This window comes from Chiloscyllium punctatum, chromosome 3, assembly GCF_047496795.1.
Source record: "Chiloscyllium punctatum isolate Juve2018m chromosome 3, sChiPun1.3, whole genome shotgun sequence".
Lineage (NCBI taxonomy): Eukaryota > Metazoa > Chordata > Chondrichthyes > Orectolobiformes > Hemiscylliidae > Chiloscyllium > Chiloscyllium punctatum.
In genome coordinates, this window is record NC_092741.1 from 37,378,049 (window position 1) to 37,396,526 (window position 18,478).

Here is an 18,478-nt window from a genome sequence, read left to right on the forward strand (position 1 = left end):
TTCTCTTTGAAAGCATTTTAAAATGTTAACCACAATACATTAATGGCAGGGCCAACACTTATTGATTAATCATATTGTATTTTACAACGCTATTCAAAGTGGACACAATGGACACATTTTTTGATGATATTTGGAATGTTGCATTAATGTGCAATTCCCCTCTCTCCCAGCAGCTGCACCATGCACAAGAAAATTAATTTTGGATTAACACCAACAAAGTCAATATTTTATTAAACACAATGGATTTTATTCATTTTATGATGGAAGACAACAAACTTTAACATATGTTCACAAAGCTCCATTGTTCCAGATAAAGAAACTGCAACGCACTGGAAAAATATTTAATTAGCCAATCCTTTCATCCATAAACTACGATCAGGGCTGATGTTGTTAAACATGTCATCCTTCTGCCTTGTGTCACACGCTGCAGAGACTTTGTGTTCTCAGCCAGGATCTCTCATTTCCTTTGCAAATTCTGTAAGTAAAACTGCCTTAACAGCATTTACCAGGAAGTACCAGATGGTCACCAAATTGTACGCTTGACATTTGCCCAGACTGATTGTTTCATACCCTGTGCTGCTTTCACTTCACTCCAATCCAATTTGGTGTCGGGAATTTCATCTTCAGGTTCAGGCATCTTCCTGACTGGTCCTCGTGGGGAGGCAGCAATCAGGGGGAAAGGCCCACACTCATTTCGGAACTCTACTACATGTAACCCCTTCTTATCAGCTAAGTCTTGATGAGTCTCCTGTGGGATTGAAGCACAAGGTAGTAAATAGGATGAAATATTTTTATTCTATATCTTACCACCACTTTTAGCCAAATTAAAGACAATAAAAATTTTGTTGTTAATTTATCTAGCTCAAAAAGATACAGGAGTAACAGACATATACCTTTATTGTACCTTAATATATTCATAATTTTAAAACGTACACTGTTACATAGAGGGGTTTCAGGATATTGTTGAAAGCAGATTAAACAGCTGATAGAGACAGACTTATAAAATTCTCCAAAAATTGTGCATAAACTCAAGTCTACTAAGTAATTTGCTTAAATGCTTTTCGTGGGTACACAGGGACAGTGATCAATGGAGAACCCAAAAAGCCCAGTTGTGAACAGGCACGAAAATGCTTAATGCTGTATCTCGCTCCCTGGAATTATAGTGATTTACAACTCAGCAAAGGCCTTTCTGCTCATCACGTCTGTGCTGGTCAAAAACAACCAGTTAATTATTGGTAATAGAATGACTACAGTGTGGAAGCAGGTCATTTGGCTCAACAAGTCCACACTGACACCACCCCCCTCCGCCCCCCCACCCCCACCCCCACCCCCACCCGCCTCCCCTCCCAAAGAGTATCCGACCAGACCCATTCCCTTACGCTGTTACTCTACATTTCCCCCTGACTAATGCCCCTAACCTACATATCCCTCAACACTGGGCAATTTAGCATGGCCAATCCACCTAACCAGCATATCTTTGGACTGTGGGAGGAAACCGGAGCACCCAGAGGAAACCCACGTAGACACGGGGAGAATGTGCAAACTCCACACAGTCACCTGAGGGTAGAATCGAACCCGGGTCCATGGCGCTGTGAGGCAGCAGTGCTAACGACTGAGCCGCCGTACTGCTCCCCCATGAGCACAACATCCATTTTTTTGTGATATTAGTTGGGAGATAAATAGTTACCCCAGGGAGAAACCCCACATTCTTCTTTGTTGGGATCTTGAACCATCACGAAAAGACCTTAGTCTGAGATCTCTCCTGAAAGAGGCATTTCTGGTCATCCCTCAGCACTGCAGCAATCCCTCAGCGCTGAACAGTCAAGAGTTGAGAATGTGTTGCTGGAAAAGCATACCAGGTCAGGCAGCATCAGAGGAGCAGGAGAATCGACGTTTTGGGCAAAAGTCTTTCAACCAAGGTTGTTTCCCCAGACTAGGGGAGCCCAAAACTAGAGGGCTTAGGTTTAAGGTGATAGATTTAAAAGGGACCTACAGTACGACATTTTCAGACAGAGGATGGCGCATACGTGGAATGAACTGCCAGAGGAAATGGCAGAGGCTGGTACATTTAATAGACATCCAGATGGACACATGAAATGGAAGAATTTAGAGGGATGCTGGCAAATGGGATTAGATTAATTCAGGATAACTGTTCAGTGAGTTGGACCAAAGGGTCTGTTTCCATGCTGTACTTCTCCATGATTCTATTCATAATGATGTGGATGTGTCGGTGTTGGACCAGGGTGGACAAAGTTAAAAATCACAACAGCATTCCGGAAGCTTGTACTTCCAAATAAACCTGTTGGGACTATAACCTGGTGTAGTGTGATTTTTACCTCTCGTCATGATGGCATCTTTAATATGAACAAAAAGGCGGGCAAGACCTTCGTTTGAGATCTCATCTTTATTCCCATTTTCCAATACTTGGCCCATAGCCTCGTATGCCTTAGCAACACAAGTGCACATCTAATACCTCTTAAATGTTATGAGTGTTTCTACCTCTACCATCTCATAACCAGGGGTTTTTTGATTCTCAATACCTTCAGAGTGAAAAAGTGATTCCTCACATTCCCGTGAAAGATTCTGACCCTTGCCTTAAATCTATTCCCCAACCACTGATCCTCCCATAAAAGGAGGAAAGTTCCTTCCTGTCCACCCTACTTATGTCTCTCATAACTTTACACATCTCAATCATGTCCCTCCAGTCTCCTCGAAGGAAAACAATTCCAGACTATCAAATTTCTCTTCATAACTATAACAAATTTATCCCAAGCAGCATTTTGGTAAATCTTCTCTGTACTGCAGTGTGTGTGCAATCACATCTTTCCAATGATGTGGATTCCAGAACTGCACACAATACTCTAGCTGTGGCCTAGCCAATGTTTATAAGGTTTTATATCTCACATGAAGTTTTCGTTCTCTTCTTTTACAGCTAATTCTTCCCTCTTAAAGGAATCAGCTGAAAAGTGGTCGTAAATAGACAGCAAGCAGATCTGGAGGTGGTCTTGTGGCACAGTGGTAATGTTCCTAACCTCAGAGCCAGACGTTCTGGGTTTCAGTCCAGACCAGGACTTATTGGCATAGCAGATACATTTGTAATGTGACCAAACACACCGAATACCTGCTTGTAAATCCTTCCAACATGTCTGATGACAGGCAGAAAGAGTGAGAGCGTTTTCTGGTTAGCCACCCTGCATAAAGCAATGACAGTGATTTGCAGTGATTTTGTCCATAAAAGAGTGGCCTAACCCTCAAAAATGACAGACCGAAGTCAATAAAAACTAACATGTAGCAGGATGTCTAACAGAGCAGGTGAGACAGATTGCTGCAGCCACATCATCTTATTCTCTGAGCTACAGAGACACACCGAGAGAGAAAACAAGGCAATACAGGGGCTGACAAAAATTAATTGACCTTTAATATAAAGTCTAGATTTAATATACCAAGTTCAGATTAGTTCAAATATAAACTTTAATAAACAACTTGATATCTGACTGACAGCAATCCAAACTGGTTTATTGTCGCTTATCAAATGTGATTCAGTCAAAACTGAAAAGAGACAAACAGTAACCATTGGATTTTAAATGCTTTACCTGTTTTGACAATCCTTGGAAGAGGGCTCTGGTAAGATTCAATAGATTGGTTGATCCAGTAACCTTGGCATACATGTCCTTAATTCCAATTAATTTGCATATTGTAATGATTGCTCGATGACAATGCAGTCCATACCCTGAGGCACAAGTATAATTAATATGCTTAAAAACCTCGCACATTTGTGGATTAGCTCTACTGAAGTTACAATAAGAGGTGGAAGAACAGCTGCATGGTATCCAGAAGGCTTTACAGAGGAACCTCGATTATCTGAATATCAGATTATGCGAAAGAGATCTTGAGGTTCCGACAGAAACATGACATCAAAAACGTGTTTCCAACACTGATTGCATCTTTTGTTTGCAGTGATTCAAAGTGAACTCTGCTTACTGAAGTACTGCTGAGAACAATGCTGGACTGATGGGAGCCCAGGCACCATCTCCAAATGACTGACCTCCCGCCCTCTCTCTCTCTACCCACACCTCCCTGGAGTTCTACACAGGGGTGTACCCTAAACCCCCCCCTTCCCCAGATAATCTCCCCAACATTGTCATGTACAGGCAAAGGTGGAACCTGTCAAAAAGCTGCAGTAAAAAAAGTTGTGTGCGTGCATCCCCGAAAGGCAGCAGAGGCAGTCTTGCTGTTGGTGTCCAATCTGGCTGCCCTGGTGAGTGGGTGGGGGCAGTGTTGGACAGGTTTGGGGGAGGGGGGGTGAAAATCAGGGAGTGGGGGCAGTGTTGGACGGATTTGGGGGGGGCGTGAACAGGGGGCGGTGATGAATGCAGTTTGGGGGATGGGGGAAGTTGGGGCAGTGTTGGACAGGTTTGGGGGAGGGCGGTCGGGGTGGGGGTTGGGGCGGTGTTGGATGGATTTTGGGGGGGGTTGGATGGGGCATGGTGTTGGACGGGGTTGGGGGGGGGGGGTGTGTGTGTGTGGGTGGGGGCAGAAAGAGAGGAGGTGGGGCCTCGCGCACGTAATGCTGCTGCCCCATCTCCTGAACGGGGAGCAGACTTTACAGAAAACTCCGAGCCCCAGAGGAAAGGCCTTGAATCAACTAACTAAATAATCAATTATCCAAACGAAATAGTGCCCACCCACCTCGTTTGGATAATCAAGGTTCCCCTGCAAATAGAAGTTTAGAATTTCTTTAAACCATCAGCAGACTCTACTTTGATTTCCACTCTCCTAGTTTTGATCTTGAAATAAAAATACTGAAATACTGATGTGCATTAAAACTCATTAACATCACGGATTGTGGGGCTAACAGAGACATTACCATTATTTATATTCCTATGCTTATGAATAGTTTAGACAAATGGATTGGCTAAGAATTTCTTTGACAAAGGTTGTGCAGTGGAAACCACAGTCTGAAGATTTGAACTCAGCAGAGTGACTGGGGAGTTAGGTATATTCATAGTTTGAGGGGGCATTGGGAAGTTAAATGGAAATTTGAGAGGACACTTTGAGGGGCTTTGATGAAAGTGACTTTGAAGAACATATCAGCTGTCCTTCAAAAAGGACAAAATTATGCCAGTAAGCAGTGAAAAAATAACTTAAGATTTAGGTCACGAATTTCCTATACGTTTTTTAGTGTTTTTAATTCTCACTCTGCCGTAAGAATTAAGAAAGGAAATTATGAGAAGCACCTGAAAGATAATTTCAACTTTTGCATTTTGACCAAAACATTCTTCATTGTTAAGTTAATGAAGTAATGGATGTTCCCCTTCAACATGATGCAAATGTAAATGAATTAATTAGTACTGTGCACCTAAAGATGCAGGCAATTTTCACACATTAGTCTTACCGTAGTTTTGTTTCTTCATTTTGATTGTTGTTCGTTTGAACTTCGATGTTATATCCTGATAAACTGAATTAAAGACAAAATATATTTTAGACAGAACATAAAAGTTTAAAAGAATCTCAAAGGAAATCTCTTTGGACAATTACCTGAGTTAGAGGAAATTGGCATAAACAAGATTAGACAGATTAATTCATCCAAAAACTCAAGGGCACAGGTATAGGCGACAGTGGGAACTGTATCATTGTGAAAAGGCTTCATCCAAACTGTGCCTGGACCTGTGTTCTGTCAAGTCGTATAATACGGATGGTACATTATTTAAGCTATATTTGAGAGGGGGTGGGGAGCTGTCATGGGAAGTGATCACACGAGAGGAGAGGCGGTACATCAAAGAGAAACAACAAAGAAATAAAGTAGTGCAGTGATTTGGAAATGACAATCAGAATGTGGTAGGCAGAGAAAGTATAAATTTAAAAGTGCACCACTAGATAAGGCATGACATTGCAAAAGACCAGAGTTAATCGTTCAATATCTGAGAAAATGCAGCATAACAAAATAAAGAATGGTTAGCAATGATTAAACTGTGTACGACCTGATAATAACAGAGACTTGGTTGTAGGGTGACCAAGGTTGGGATTGCAAGTATTGATGGGTCTTAATGCATGTTAACACAATACCTCAAATTCCATAATTTCGAATTTTGTTGATTAACTTTTTGTGTGGGACCTAATCAAAAGCCTTTTGCAAATCCTTATACAGCATACAATTAACAAGCTCAAAATTCCAATGTGGGCGGCACGTTGGCACAGTGGTTAGCACTGCTGCCTCACAGCGCCAGAGACCCGGGTTCAATTCCCGCCTCAGGCGACTGACTGTGTGGAGTTTGCACATTCTCCCTGTGTCTGTGTGGGTTTCCTCCAGGTGCTCCGGTTTCCTCCCACAGTCCAAAGATGTGCAGGTCAGGTGAATTGGTCATGCTAAATTGCCCGTAGTGTTAGGTAAGGGGTAGATGTAGATGTAGGGGTATGGGTGGGTTACGCTTCGGCGGGGTGGTGTGGACTTGTTGGGCCGAAGGGCCTGTTTCCACACTGTAAGTAATCTAATCATCTAATCTAATGACTTCTCTTTCATCTATCCGAGTTGACTGCCAATTTTTCCTTATTTTGTCAAATAGAGTGAAGGAGAATCCAAAGGGTTTTTAGATTAGATTAGATTAGATTAGATTCCCTACAGTGTGGAAACAGGCCCTCCTGCCCAACCAGTCCACACCGACCCTCCGAAGAGTAACCCACCCATTTCCCTCTGACTAATGCACCTAACACTATGGGCAAATTTAGCATGACCAATTCACCTGACTTGCACATCTTTGGACTGTGGGAGGAAACCGGAGCACCCAGAGGAAACCCACGCAGACATGGGGAGAATGTGCAAACTCCACACAGACAGTCACCCGAGGCTGGAATCGAACCTGGGACCCTAGCACTGTGAGGCAGCAGTGCTAACCATTGAGTCACCGTGAATACATTAAGGACAAAAGGGTAACTAGGGAGGAGAATAGGGCCCCTCAAACCTCAGCAAGGTGGCAGTTGTGTGGAGCCAAAGGAGGTGGGGGAGATACTAAACGAGTATTTAACATTAGTGTTTACTGTGGAAAAGGACATGGAAGATATAGAATGTAGGGAAATAGATGGTGACATCTTGCAAAATGTCCATATTACAGAGGAGGAAGTGCTGGATGTCTTGAAACACACAGAAGTATATAAAACCCCAGGACCTGATCAGGTGTACCCTAGAACTCTGTGGGCAGCTAGGGAAGTGATGGCTGGGCCTCTTGCTGAGATACTTGTATCATCGATAGTCACAGGTGAGGTGCCGGAAGACTGAAGGCTGGCTAACGTAGTGCCATTGCTTAAGAAAAGTGGTAAGGGCAAGCCAGGGAACTATAGACGGGCGAGTCCAACATCGGTAGTGAGCAAGTTGTTGGAGGGAATCCTGAGAGACAGGACGTACATGTATTTGGAAAGGCAAGGACTAATTAAGGATCGTTAACATGGCTTTGTGCGTAGGAAATCATGTTTCACAAACTTGATAGAGTTATTTTGAAGAGGTAACAAAGAGGACTGATGAGGGCAGAGCGGTGAACATTGTCTATATGGGCTTCAGTAAGGTGTTCCAACAAGGTTCCCCATGAGAGCCTGATTAGCAAGGTTAGATCTCATGGAATACAGGGAGAACTAGCCATTTGGATATAGACTTGGCTCAAAGGTAGACAATAGAGGGTGATGGTGGAGGGTTGTTTTTCAGACTGGAGGCCTGTGACCAGTGGAGTGCCACAAGGATCTGTGCTGGGTCCACTACTTTTCATCATTTACATAAATGATTTGGATGCGAGCATAAGAGGTACAGTTAGTAAATTTGCAGATGACACCAAAATTGGAGGTGCAGTGGACAGCAAAGAAGGTTACCTCAGATTACAACAGAATTTTGATGAGATGGGCCACTGGGCTGAGAATTGGCAGATGGAGTTTAATTCAGCTAAATGCATTTTGGGTTGGCAGGACTTATACACTTAATGGTAAGGTCCGAGGGAGTGTTGCTGAACAAAGACACCTTGGAGTGCAGGTTCATAGTTCCTTGAAAGTGGAATCGCAGGTAGATAGGTTAGTGAAGGTGGCGTTTGGTATGCTTTCCTTTATTGGTCAGAGTATTGAGTACAGGAGTTGGGAGGTCAAGTTGCAGCCATACGGGATATTGGTTAGGCCACTTTTGGAATATTGTGTGCAATTCTGGTCTCCTTCCTATCGGAAGGATGTCATGAAGCTTGAAAGGGTTCAGAAAAGATTTACAAGGATGTTGCCACGGTTGGAGGATTTGAGTTATAGGGAGAGGTTGAATAGGCTGGCCTGTTTTCCCTGGAGCATCGGAGGCTGAGGGGTGACTTTATAGAGGTTTATAAAATCATGAGGGGCACGGATAGGATAAATATACAAAGTCTCTTCCCTGGGTGGGGGAGTCCAGAACTAGAGGGCATAGGTTTAGGGAGAGAGGGAAAAGATATAAAAGAAACCACCTTTTCATGCAGAGGGTGGTACGCGTATGGAATGAGCTGCCAGAGGAAGTGGTGGAGGCTAGTACAATTCATTTAAAAGGGATCTAGATGGGTAAATGAATAGGAAGGGTTTGGAGAGATACGGGCCAATGCTGGTAGGTGGGACTAGAGTGGGTTAGCATATCTGGCTGGCATGGATGAGGGTCTGTCTCTGTGCTGTTCATCTCTATGACTACAAGTGTGCAGTAATCAAATTCTTCATAACAGATTCGAAGGTTTTCTCTTATCAGTTCTCCAAATGCTCTCTCCTCTACTCACCCCTTCTTTAACAGTAGAGTTACTTTTGCTACTTCTCAGTCTACAGCACCTTTCCAGCATGTGTAGAATTCTGAAAGACTTTGCTACATGGCTTGTTTGATAAAGACCCTACTGCTACCAAACAGATTGTAGCACACAAATACATTGAGCAGAGCTTTTATTTATGTAATTGTCTGAAATCAGCTATTTCAAGTGGGGACAGACAGTATGTTTAAAATCAAGGCAATGCATGAAAAACACAATGAGCAACGTCTTCTTGCAGTTTCATGGTCACTGCTTTCATTTCTGTCCTAAATCACTCAGAAAAATGTTCCTGTTCACTCTGGCATGCTGGCAGGTACACCTTGTATGCACCTAAATGTTCAGATATGAAGTAAATTGGTGAAATATTGCAAATCCTGAAAATTATTTTGATATAAATACAGAGACCAGTATTTGTCTTCACTGCCACAAGATTCTTGCACACACATCAGCCATGGTCTCTGATGACATACTAAGTTATAATTGTAAAGTTGAGAGAAGTTTGGAATGATTCACAATAGATACTTACTGGTTTGGTTGTTGTATCGTTCAATGTAGTACAAGTAATGGATAGCTCTGTTCTTAGCCTATAAATTCGACAAAATAAACAGCTAAAATGAAGCATTGAATGGTTTATTGAACCAGACGATTAAGACAAGAAACATGATGATGTTTATAAATGAGGTAAATAATGTAATTTCAGAAGCAAAGCAGTTCAACTCAGCTCTGGTCTACTCAGCCAATAGAGAGATATGTTGGCTGATCTGAGCTAATATTGTTGCTTTTTCTCAGAACAGCCATTGGATTGGGGAGTGATGCACAGCAATAGGAAAACTACCAGAAACGGTGGTGACCTACCAGAGGCCCTTTGCCAGTGAGCTGACATCAAGGCTGCACTGAGGGTGGCAGTGGAGGAATTATTGCCATGGATATTTCTCTCATACAAGCTGGGGTTGGCAAATCGATGTGTACTTAGAAGGAGCATTTGAAGATGGGCAAAAACTGGTATTCTGCAGAGTGCTAGAATGCTGAGGTGGGCTTATAGCAGTTCTTCACAGAAAGTGGCGCTGTGCTTGTAACTCCAGTAACCAAGATTGTGCTCCCCCAGTCAGTGTGCTATGGAACATTGACAGCTTGGGTAAAACTATTTGGACACTTTCACAATAGCTCAGGTTTATTCCGTCCGACAGTTAAACATGTTACAAGTCAAACCATTTTTTGGTATCCACCATGGGCCAATAAATAAAACCAATGGTGAAAACAAATCAGAAGCAATATAATGTGTGTTTGAATGGAGATGCTGCAGGTTACTGTATGGTTCACTCAATTTGGCTTCTGGTGTACAAAATAAAAGTTCAGAGGACATCATGAAACTGTAAATGTGAAGGTTACATGAACATTAATTTAATGGAATCAACTTTTTAACAATATCCATTCAGGATGTGGAGGGCTCTCATAACCACAGGCACAGGCCGATGGCCTGGGAGCTGAAACTTGCATATCCTCTTGGCTCTCCACACTCTGTTCTCACTGCTTTGACTAGGCTAGAAAGGAGTGGTGGAAACAGATACCAATTTGGCAATGAAGGCCAAGTAACAGGATAATGTAATATTTTCAGAACCACAACTGGAAAGGAGATGCTTTAGGAGTTAGATATTTGAACTTTGAAACTACTTCTTCGAAGCAGGTGCATAAAAATAGGGTGTTTCCTTTATTTATTCTCAAAATGTAGCTCCTGTGAGCAATGTGCCCTCCAAATTTCATTATCATGCTCAGTCTACTCTTAAGTACAACATCAAATGCATAATAATTAAAAAACATCTCAAATTCCTACCTTTCGGAGAGCAGTTGTTCTGTCAGGTGCTTTACCTAATGCAAAACCTGAATAGAATTTTAATAAATGTTAATCAGTCCCTACTCTGGTTTAATAGAGGACATATTAAAGAAAGTCTTATCAAGTAGTATAGGTCACTTAAAAATTAATAATCAATTAATAAAAAATTTATTGCAAGAACAGATATAAAAACGGATCAAAAAAAGGATCTACAGGAGTCATATCACTAATGCTGTCCTTGGCACTAAAACTCATGAGTACATATCAAGATCAGAGTGGTGCTGGAAAAGCACAGCAGGTCAGGCAGCATCCAAGGAGCAGGAAAATCCATGTTTCAGGCAAAAGCCCTTCATCAGGAAAGGTTGATGAAGGACTTTTGTTCGAAACATCGATTTTCCTTTTCCTTGGATGCTGCCTGACCTGCTGTGCTTTTCCAGCACCACTCTAATCTTGACTCTAATCTCCAGAATCTGCAGTACCCACTTCTGCCTCATGAGTACATGTGTTTATTTTAAGATAAGATGGACATTATGGAGAACACCATTGTCTTAGAATAACAGATCACACCTGCATAGAAAGATCCAATTAAATTAACCATCACCTCCTAAAGAGCAAATTAGATGTTAACAAAAGCTTTTAAGGTACTATTAATTCTAAAGGGAATGTAAATCAGGATTCTGAGCACCAGGTGTTTGAGTTGTCCAAGTATTCTGTTGGTACTTACATGGCCTACCTCAATCCATCATTAAGATTAGATTAGATTCCCTACAGTGTGGAAACAGGCCCTTCGGGCCAACAAGTCCACACTGACCCTCTGAAGAGCAACCCACCCAGATCCACCTCCCTCCAACTAATGCAATAACACTATGGGCAATTTAGCATGGTCAATTCACCTAGCCTGCACATCTGTGACTGTGGGAGGAAACTGGAGCACCCAGAGAAAACCCACACAGACATGGGGAGAGTGTGCAAACTCCACACAGACAATTGCCAGAGGCTGGAAGTGAACCTGGGACCCTGGTGCTGTGAGGCAGCAGTACTAACCACTGTGCCATCGTGCCACCCCAATTGATCTAAGCATCGTGACAGTTAGTCAGGGACTTTCTATCTGTTTTAGAAATTTGTAGGAACAGTTAATCAGGAATTTCTGCTGGTGTGAAAACGTAGGGTGTTGTGTCTCAAAAAAGGAACAGATTTCTACATGATAGCTATGTTTGGACCCAGTTTGATGAAGGTCTTGTATTTCTGATCTGTACCTTTCATTTGTTAGTTAAATGCTTCTTAATTTTCGAGAACTATCTTACTTGATTATTTTGAATGATAGATCTTAAATCTTCAGTATCTGAATGACATTTTGAAGAGTTTAATTCAAGCCTTTAATTAGGCAAGATTAACCCAAACTAATCTAAATTTTTGAAATACCCCCTTTTAAAACTGACATTTTGTTAAAAGATCTGCTCCCTAGTGCCTTTATTTTATCCTTTTGGTATGAACAGTGTTTTCATTCCATTTGAAGTCTATAGGATCACAGGGATAAAGTACTCAAGCTTTAAAATAAATTGTTAGACATCTATAGGTGACAAGTCCCTCCAGAGTATGTTTTATAAAATATTCAGACCAGAACAATCATTGCAGAATTATTTTGATCTTGCATGTCTTAAATTATCGACCAGCTTATTTGCAAAGCCACTATACAAGCTACCTCACCTGGAGTATTGTGTATGGTTGTGGGCTCCATATTAGAGGAAAGCATTGGAGGCAGTGCAGAAGCGATTTACACGAACGGTGCCAGGAATGAGAAATTTCAGTTGTGAAGATAGATAAACAAGCTGGACCATTCTCCTTGGAGAGGTGAAGGCTGACAACAAAATCTGACAGAGATTTTCAACTTCATGAGCAGGCTGGATAGAAAGAATCTGTTCCCAGTTGTAAAAAAGAATGTCAGGGCATAGATTTAAAGTGATGTGAGAGTAAAGCAAGGACGATATGACAAAAAGCTTTTTCACACAGCAAGTAGTTAGGATATGGAATACAATGCTTTGAAAATGTGGTGGAGCCAGGTTCAATTGATGTATTTAAGAGAGCATTGGATAGTTATTTGGATAGAAATAGTATGCAGAGATATGGGGAAAAGGCAGGAGTTTGGCATTAGGTAATAGAGCTGGTGCAGGCATGATGGGCCAAATGGCCTCCTTTTGTACTGCAATAATTCTATGACTGTAATGCAGGCAAGTGCGAAATTCAAAATTTAAATCATTTAGATTGTGTGGAACCATAAGGATTGCAGGGAGTACAAGAACAGGATCTTAAAATAAAGCCAATCATTAAAAGATGTTTTTCTTTATTCCACTGGATTGTAAAAATGTCAAATGAACTGCTTAGATATAGTTAGGAATGAAAGAAACCAAATACTTCATAAATTTCAAATCGGTATTGGAAATTCAGCGTGGCCAATGAAAATACTCAGAGCATATACAGGCTCAATGCAGGCATATTGATAAAGCACCTGATTTTGATGGAAAGCGACACCTTAGCTTGATTTCTAAATTCAGAACAGTAATTTTTCCACATCCTGGCATTTCAAAAGAAAAAAAACCCTGAATTTCAATGAGCAAACCCCAGTCTTAGAAATTAAATACAAGATTAACGATAAAGTAGTGACCAAGAGGCAGATTTGTGTTTTTTTCATTTGCAGTTAGATTTGAACACCGTGCAACTTTTGGGATTCCTCACTACCAGAAACATACAGCAAGCGCTGTAATGGAGGATAACCCCAGAGTACAGCTTACTAGAGTAGGAATCAAATCCTCTCTCTCTCTCTCTCTCTCTCAGGGGCCTTCAGGGCGGCACGGTGGCACAGTGGTTAGCACTGCTGCCTCACAGCGCCAGAGACCGGGGTTCAATTCCCACCTCAGGCGACTGTCTGTGTGGAGTTTGCACATTCTCCCCGTGTCTGCGTGGGTTTCCTCTGTGTGCTCCGGTTTCCTCCCACAGTCCAAAGATGTGCAGGTCAGGTGAACTGGCTAATCTAAATTGCCCGTAGTGTTAGGTAATGGGTAAATGTAGGGGTATGGGTAGGTTGCGCTTCGGCGGGGCGGTGTGGACTTGTTGGGCCGAAGGGCCTGTTTCCACACTGTAAGTAATCTAAATCTAAATCTAAAATAGGTTGCATTGCTATTATCAGAAACAAAAACAAAAATTGCCGGAAAAGCTCAGCACGTCTGTCAGCCTCTGAAGCCTTGTCTCAGGTCCCCTATCTCTTTGTTATGCCTACTTGGTATCTTGGTGACATTATCCACAGGCACCTGCTCAGCTTTCATATGGATGGCCAAGTTTAGCTTAATACTGGGTGGATCACCTCCTCCCTACCCTGGCCATACTTTCAAGTTTAGGAAGTCTCCTCACAATCTTTGTATATGTTCAATTCCAAGTTGAATTTAGTTAAAAATGATACAACACCAGGTTATAGTCCAACAGGCTTATTTAGAAGTATGAGCTACTTCGTCAGGTAACTAGTGGGGCGGGATCATAGGACACAGAATCAAACTGCATGACATTGTGACCTTTTGCAATAAATTCTATCCTATGATCCTGCCCCACTAGTTACCTGATGAAGGAGCAGTGCTCTGAAAGCTAGCACTTCCAAGTGATTCTGTTGTACGATAATCTGGTGTTGTGATTTTTAAACTTTGTCCACCCCAGTCCAACACTGGCACCTCCACATCAACGCTGAATTTAGTACTGACATTGCTGGGCTAGAAGGTTGACATTTTACCAATGCCCTTCAGGGGATACAAAACACAACACCTTTCCATATTTATAATCCTTCCATGTGCCTTAATCACCATGAACAATGTTGTACTTGCTATCTTGCCAGCCAACCATAAAAACCTGTATCTGACACAGCACCCACATCCTTGCTGATACAAGTCATCACCTCATCTATCAGTGCAATACATTCAAAATCCTTACCCCATCCATGAATCAGTACATAACTTGACCTCTATTGTCTGTGTATCCCCTATTTTGACCTCCTGGATGTTCTAAAGACCCCTCTGCTTTTTCAGGAAGAAATATTTGACCAATATTGTGGCCATATGTTCCTTCCTTTTGTTTTCCTGCAAAACATTTGGGATAGAAGAGATGCCATGCAAATGAAAGTGGTGCTGTCATATTCTTCCTGGCTGCCTATTTTTGAGCTTAAAAACCTCTAGGCTTTCTTCACCTTTTAAAAAAGGTCATTTGTGCTCAGTGTCATGGCTCAGAGTTTCACCAGCTGACTGGAACATCTCCACAGCCAGAAGTGGATAAAATATTCAAGGTGCAATCTGACTATACAGTGCGAGGACTTCAGAAAATGCTGGGAATACTCCAGTTGGTCAGCTTTTTAAAAAGATCAGCAGCCTGAAATGTTAATTACATCCCTCATCTTCCCCTCATATCTCAGATTTCCAAAATTCACATTGCTTTGAGACATTTTCATATTTGAGCAGGACTTTCTTTTCCATGCATTTTACTATTTTTGCAGAATTCTATTTTGATTTGTTCTGCTGACTACACGTTCAACTACGTTCATGGGCGGCACGGTGGCACAGTGGTTAGCACTGCTGCCTGACAGCGCCAGAGACCCGGCCAGCGCCACACTCTCTGCGTGGAGTTTGCACATTCTCCCCGTGTCTGCGTGGGTTTCCTCCGGGTGCTCCAGTTTCCTCCCACAGTCCAAAAATGTGCAGGTTAGGTGAACTGGCCAAGCTAAATTGCCCGTAGTGTTAGATGAAGGGGTAAATGTAGGGGAATGGGTCTGGGTGGGTTACGCTTTGGCGGGTCGGTGTGGACTTGTTGGGCCGAAGGGCCTGTTTCCACACTGTAAGTAATCTAATCTACTGCAGGTCAATAAAGTGTTAAGTTTACTCTCAATTTCAGTTATATCAAGTTGTTTAGTTTTCTTCCTACGGTCAATACTTCATTTCCTTTGCGTTACATTTTTCTCTCATTGGCTTGCCCACTCAAATTTTGTCCAATTGCTTACATTTCTCAAGCGGACTACAATCAAGTTTGCACAGGATTTCTAATTATTTAATGATGCCAAAATATGAAGCTATTTGGCAGAAATAATGTTTTTTGAATGATATGACAGTAATTATATTTCTTCACACTGAATCTTCAATCTTTTCTCCAACTCTGGCTTTCCATCCTCCACAGGCCATTACCCAACCTCCTAATCGAGTATCTTAACTTTTTAAGTCTTATGATTTCAATCTGCTTTCCTCCTAACTCCATCAATGTCACAGTGTTCACCATTTTCCTCTCCAGCAGCATATTATATTTACGAGCTTGCCTGACAACATAGTACCAAACAGTCTGTTATCTCCTTTATGCTGAGTCTCCACGCTCTCCCATCTGTATCAGAGCACTCTCACAGTGCATCATAAAATCTGCCACAACAGCTGAACGTGCATGAACTGAATAATAATTTTGTCACATTTTGGACACTTTAGCACTTTTGGCAGGCCTTTCTGCAATTTGCGACATGTACATTATAAAACTTCACTGGATTTTAAAATTGGTTAAAAAACATCCAGCAGCAAATCTTTGCAGAAAATAATCAAGCAAGTTAATGGAATGCTAGTGTACAAGGATGCAGACGTTATAGTGAGAGTTATCCAAAACCCTGGTTAGAGTGCTGTGAGCAGATCTGGGCACCACATCTTTGTAAGGATATATTAACCTTGGAAGGAGCACAACGTAGGTTTACAAGTCTTCAAGATATTAACAGGAAAAGGCAGTAGATAAAAGATAAATTATTTCCACTGGTTGGCAATTCTAGAATTAGGGGGCATAGTCTGAGAAATAGGGTCATATTCATCAGGAGAGATGTTAGGAAGTCCTTATTCATTCAAAGCAAGATGACGTTTGGAACTCTGTTCCACAAATGGTAGTGAATGCTGGATCAGTTGCTAATTTTAAATCATAGATAGATCTTTGCTCAGCAAAGGCATAAACGTATCTGGGTCAAATGCAGGTAAATGGAGTTAGGCCTCAGATCTGGCATGATCTCACAGCATGGTAGAAAAGGTCAAGCAGATGAATAGCCTATTCCTGTTCGCATTCCTTATGATTTCATCACTCATTCTAATTTTGGGAATTATGATCCCAAGTATGATTGAATAACAAATTGCACTATTTTCCCAGGTAAACATCAAATCACATGCCACTTCCAACAATCAATCAAAATGACTATGAATGCAACAGTATAATTATGATTTAATTAGAGATTACTGCGTGATGGCATAAAGAACATACTACAGTGTTATTTTCAGATCGTAAAAGGTAGCAGTGATCCAATTTAATGCCTATCTGCATAATTAAAATCTAGACTAGTTGGTATTTATAATGGATTATTTTCATCTTCATAAATTGACTATACACTAATTCAATCTATCAATAGTGTAACTTATTGGTAATGACCAGTAGCAAGGTTTAATAATTATGATCCATAAGATTTTAATTATAAGCTGAAGTCAAAGTAATAATAAGTACCAATTTGATTTGCCATTCTATGCAAGCACAGAACTCCAAATACGTTTTAAAAAATGCTTCTGAGTCACATGTATTTTACACAATGGCTAATCCAAAAATTCCATGCCCAGTAAATGAAACATAATAAGCGGTTTTTGAAAAGGTCATTTGATAATGCTTCATAATTGAATGCTTTAAGGCATATTAAAGCTCAAGGAATTAAAACGAGATTATTGAGAATTGCCAATTCCTTAGAATGCAGGCAAGGCTGAATTATCATTTAAATAAGACCATAAGACATAGGAGTGGAAGTAAGGCCATTCGACCCATCGAGTCCACTCTGCCACTTAATCATGACTGATGGGCATTTCAACTCCACTTTCCCACACTCTGCCTGTAGCCCTTAATTCCTTGCGAGATCAAAAATGTATCAATCTCTGCCTTGAAGACACCCAACGTTTGAGCCTCCATTGTGCTCCTGGCAATGAATTCCATAGGCCCACCACTCTGGCTGAAGAAATGTCTCCTCATTTCCATTCTAAATTGACCTCCTCTAATTTTAAAGTTATGCCCACGGGTTCTAGTCTCCCCGCCTAACGGAAACAACTTTCCAGCATCCACTCTTTCTAAGCCAAGCATTATCTTGTAAGTTTTTATTAGATCGCCCCTCAACCTTCTAAGCTCTAACGAATACAATCCCAGGATCCTCAGCTGTTCATTGTATGTTAGGCCTACCATTCCAGGGATCATCCGTGTGAATCTCCACTGGACACACTCCAGTGCCAGTATGTCCTTCCTGAGGTGTGGGACCCAAAATTGGACACAGTATTCCAACTGGGCCCAAGTAGAGATGCACATCACTGCTTTGATATTCCAACCTTCTGGAGATAAATGACAACATTACATTCACTTTCTTAATCACGGACTCAACCAGCAAGTTAACCTTTAGAGAATCCTGGACTAGCACTTCGGCTTTATGAATGTTCTCACCGTTTAGAAAATAGCAATTTTCCAATCATCTGAGACTTTCCCTGACTCAATTGACTTTTGGAAGATCACAACTAGTGCCTCTGCTACTTCCTCAGCCACCTCCCTCAGAACTCTAGCGTGTAGCCCATCAGGGCCAGGAGATTTATCAATTTTTAGACCTTTTAGCTTTTCTAGCACCTTCTCTTTTGTAATGGCTACCATACTCAACTCTGCACCCTGACTCTCCTTAATTGTTGGGATATTACTCACGTCTCCCACTGTGAAGACTGACACAAAGTACTTATTAAGTTCTTCAGCTATTCCCTTATCTCCTAGCACTAGCCTTCCAGCATCAAGTTGGAGCTGCCCAATGTCTACA

The 18,478-nt window shown here is 41.6% G+C and overlaps 1 protein-coding gene across 1 annotated transcript in view; it reads right to left on the minus strand.

The window, feature by feature from the left end:
* Window positions 1-225: 225 nt before the first annotated feature.
* Window positions 226-18,478, minus strand: part of mrps5 (mitochondrial ribosomal protein S5) — a 144,038-nt gene continuing 125,785 nt past the window's right edge. The window contains exons 7-11 of the mRNA XM_072551624.1: window positions 10,612-10,658; window positions 9,307-9,364; window positions 5,396-5,458; window positions 3,594-3,730; window positions 226-748 (exon numbers count right to left, since the gene is read on the minus strand). Coding sequence (XP_072407725.1) covers window positions 524-748; window positions 3,594-3,730; window positions 5,396-5,458; window positions 9,307-9,364; window positions 10,612-10,658 — 530 coding nt within the window. The 3' untranslated portion in view covers window positions 226-523. The remainder of the gene's footprint in view (window positions 749-3,593; window positions 3,731-5,395; window positions 5,459-9,306; window positions 9,365-10,611; window positions 10,659-18,478) is intronic.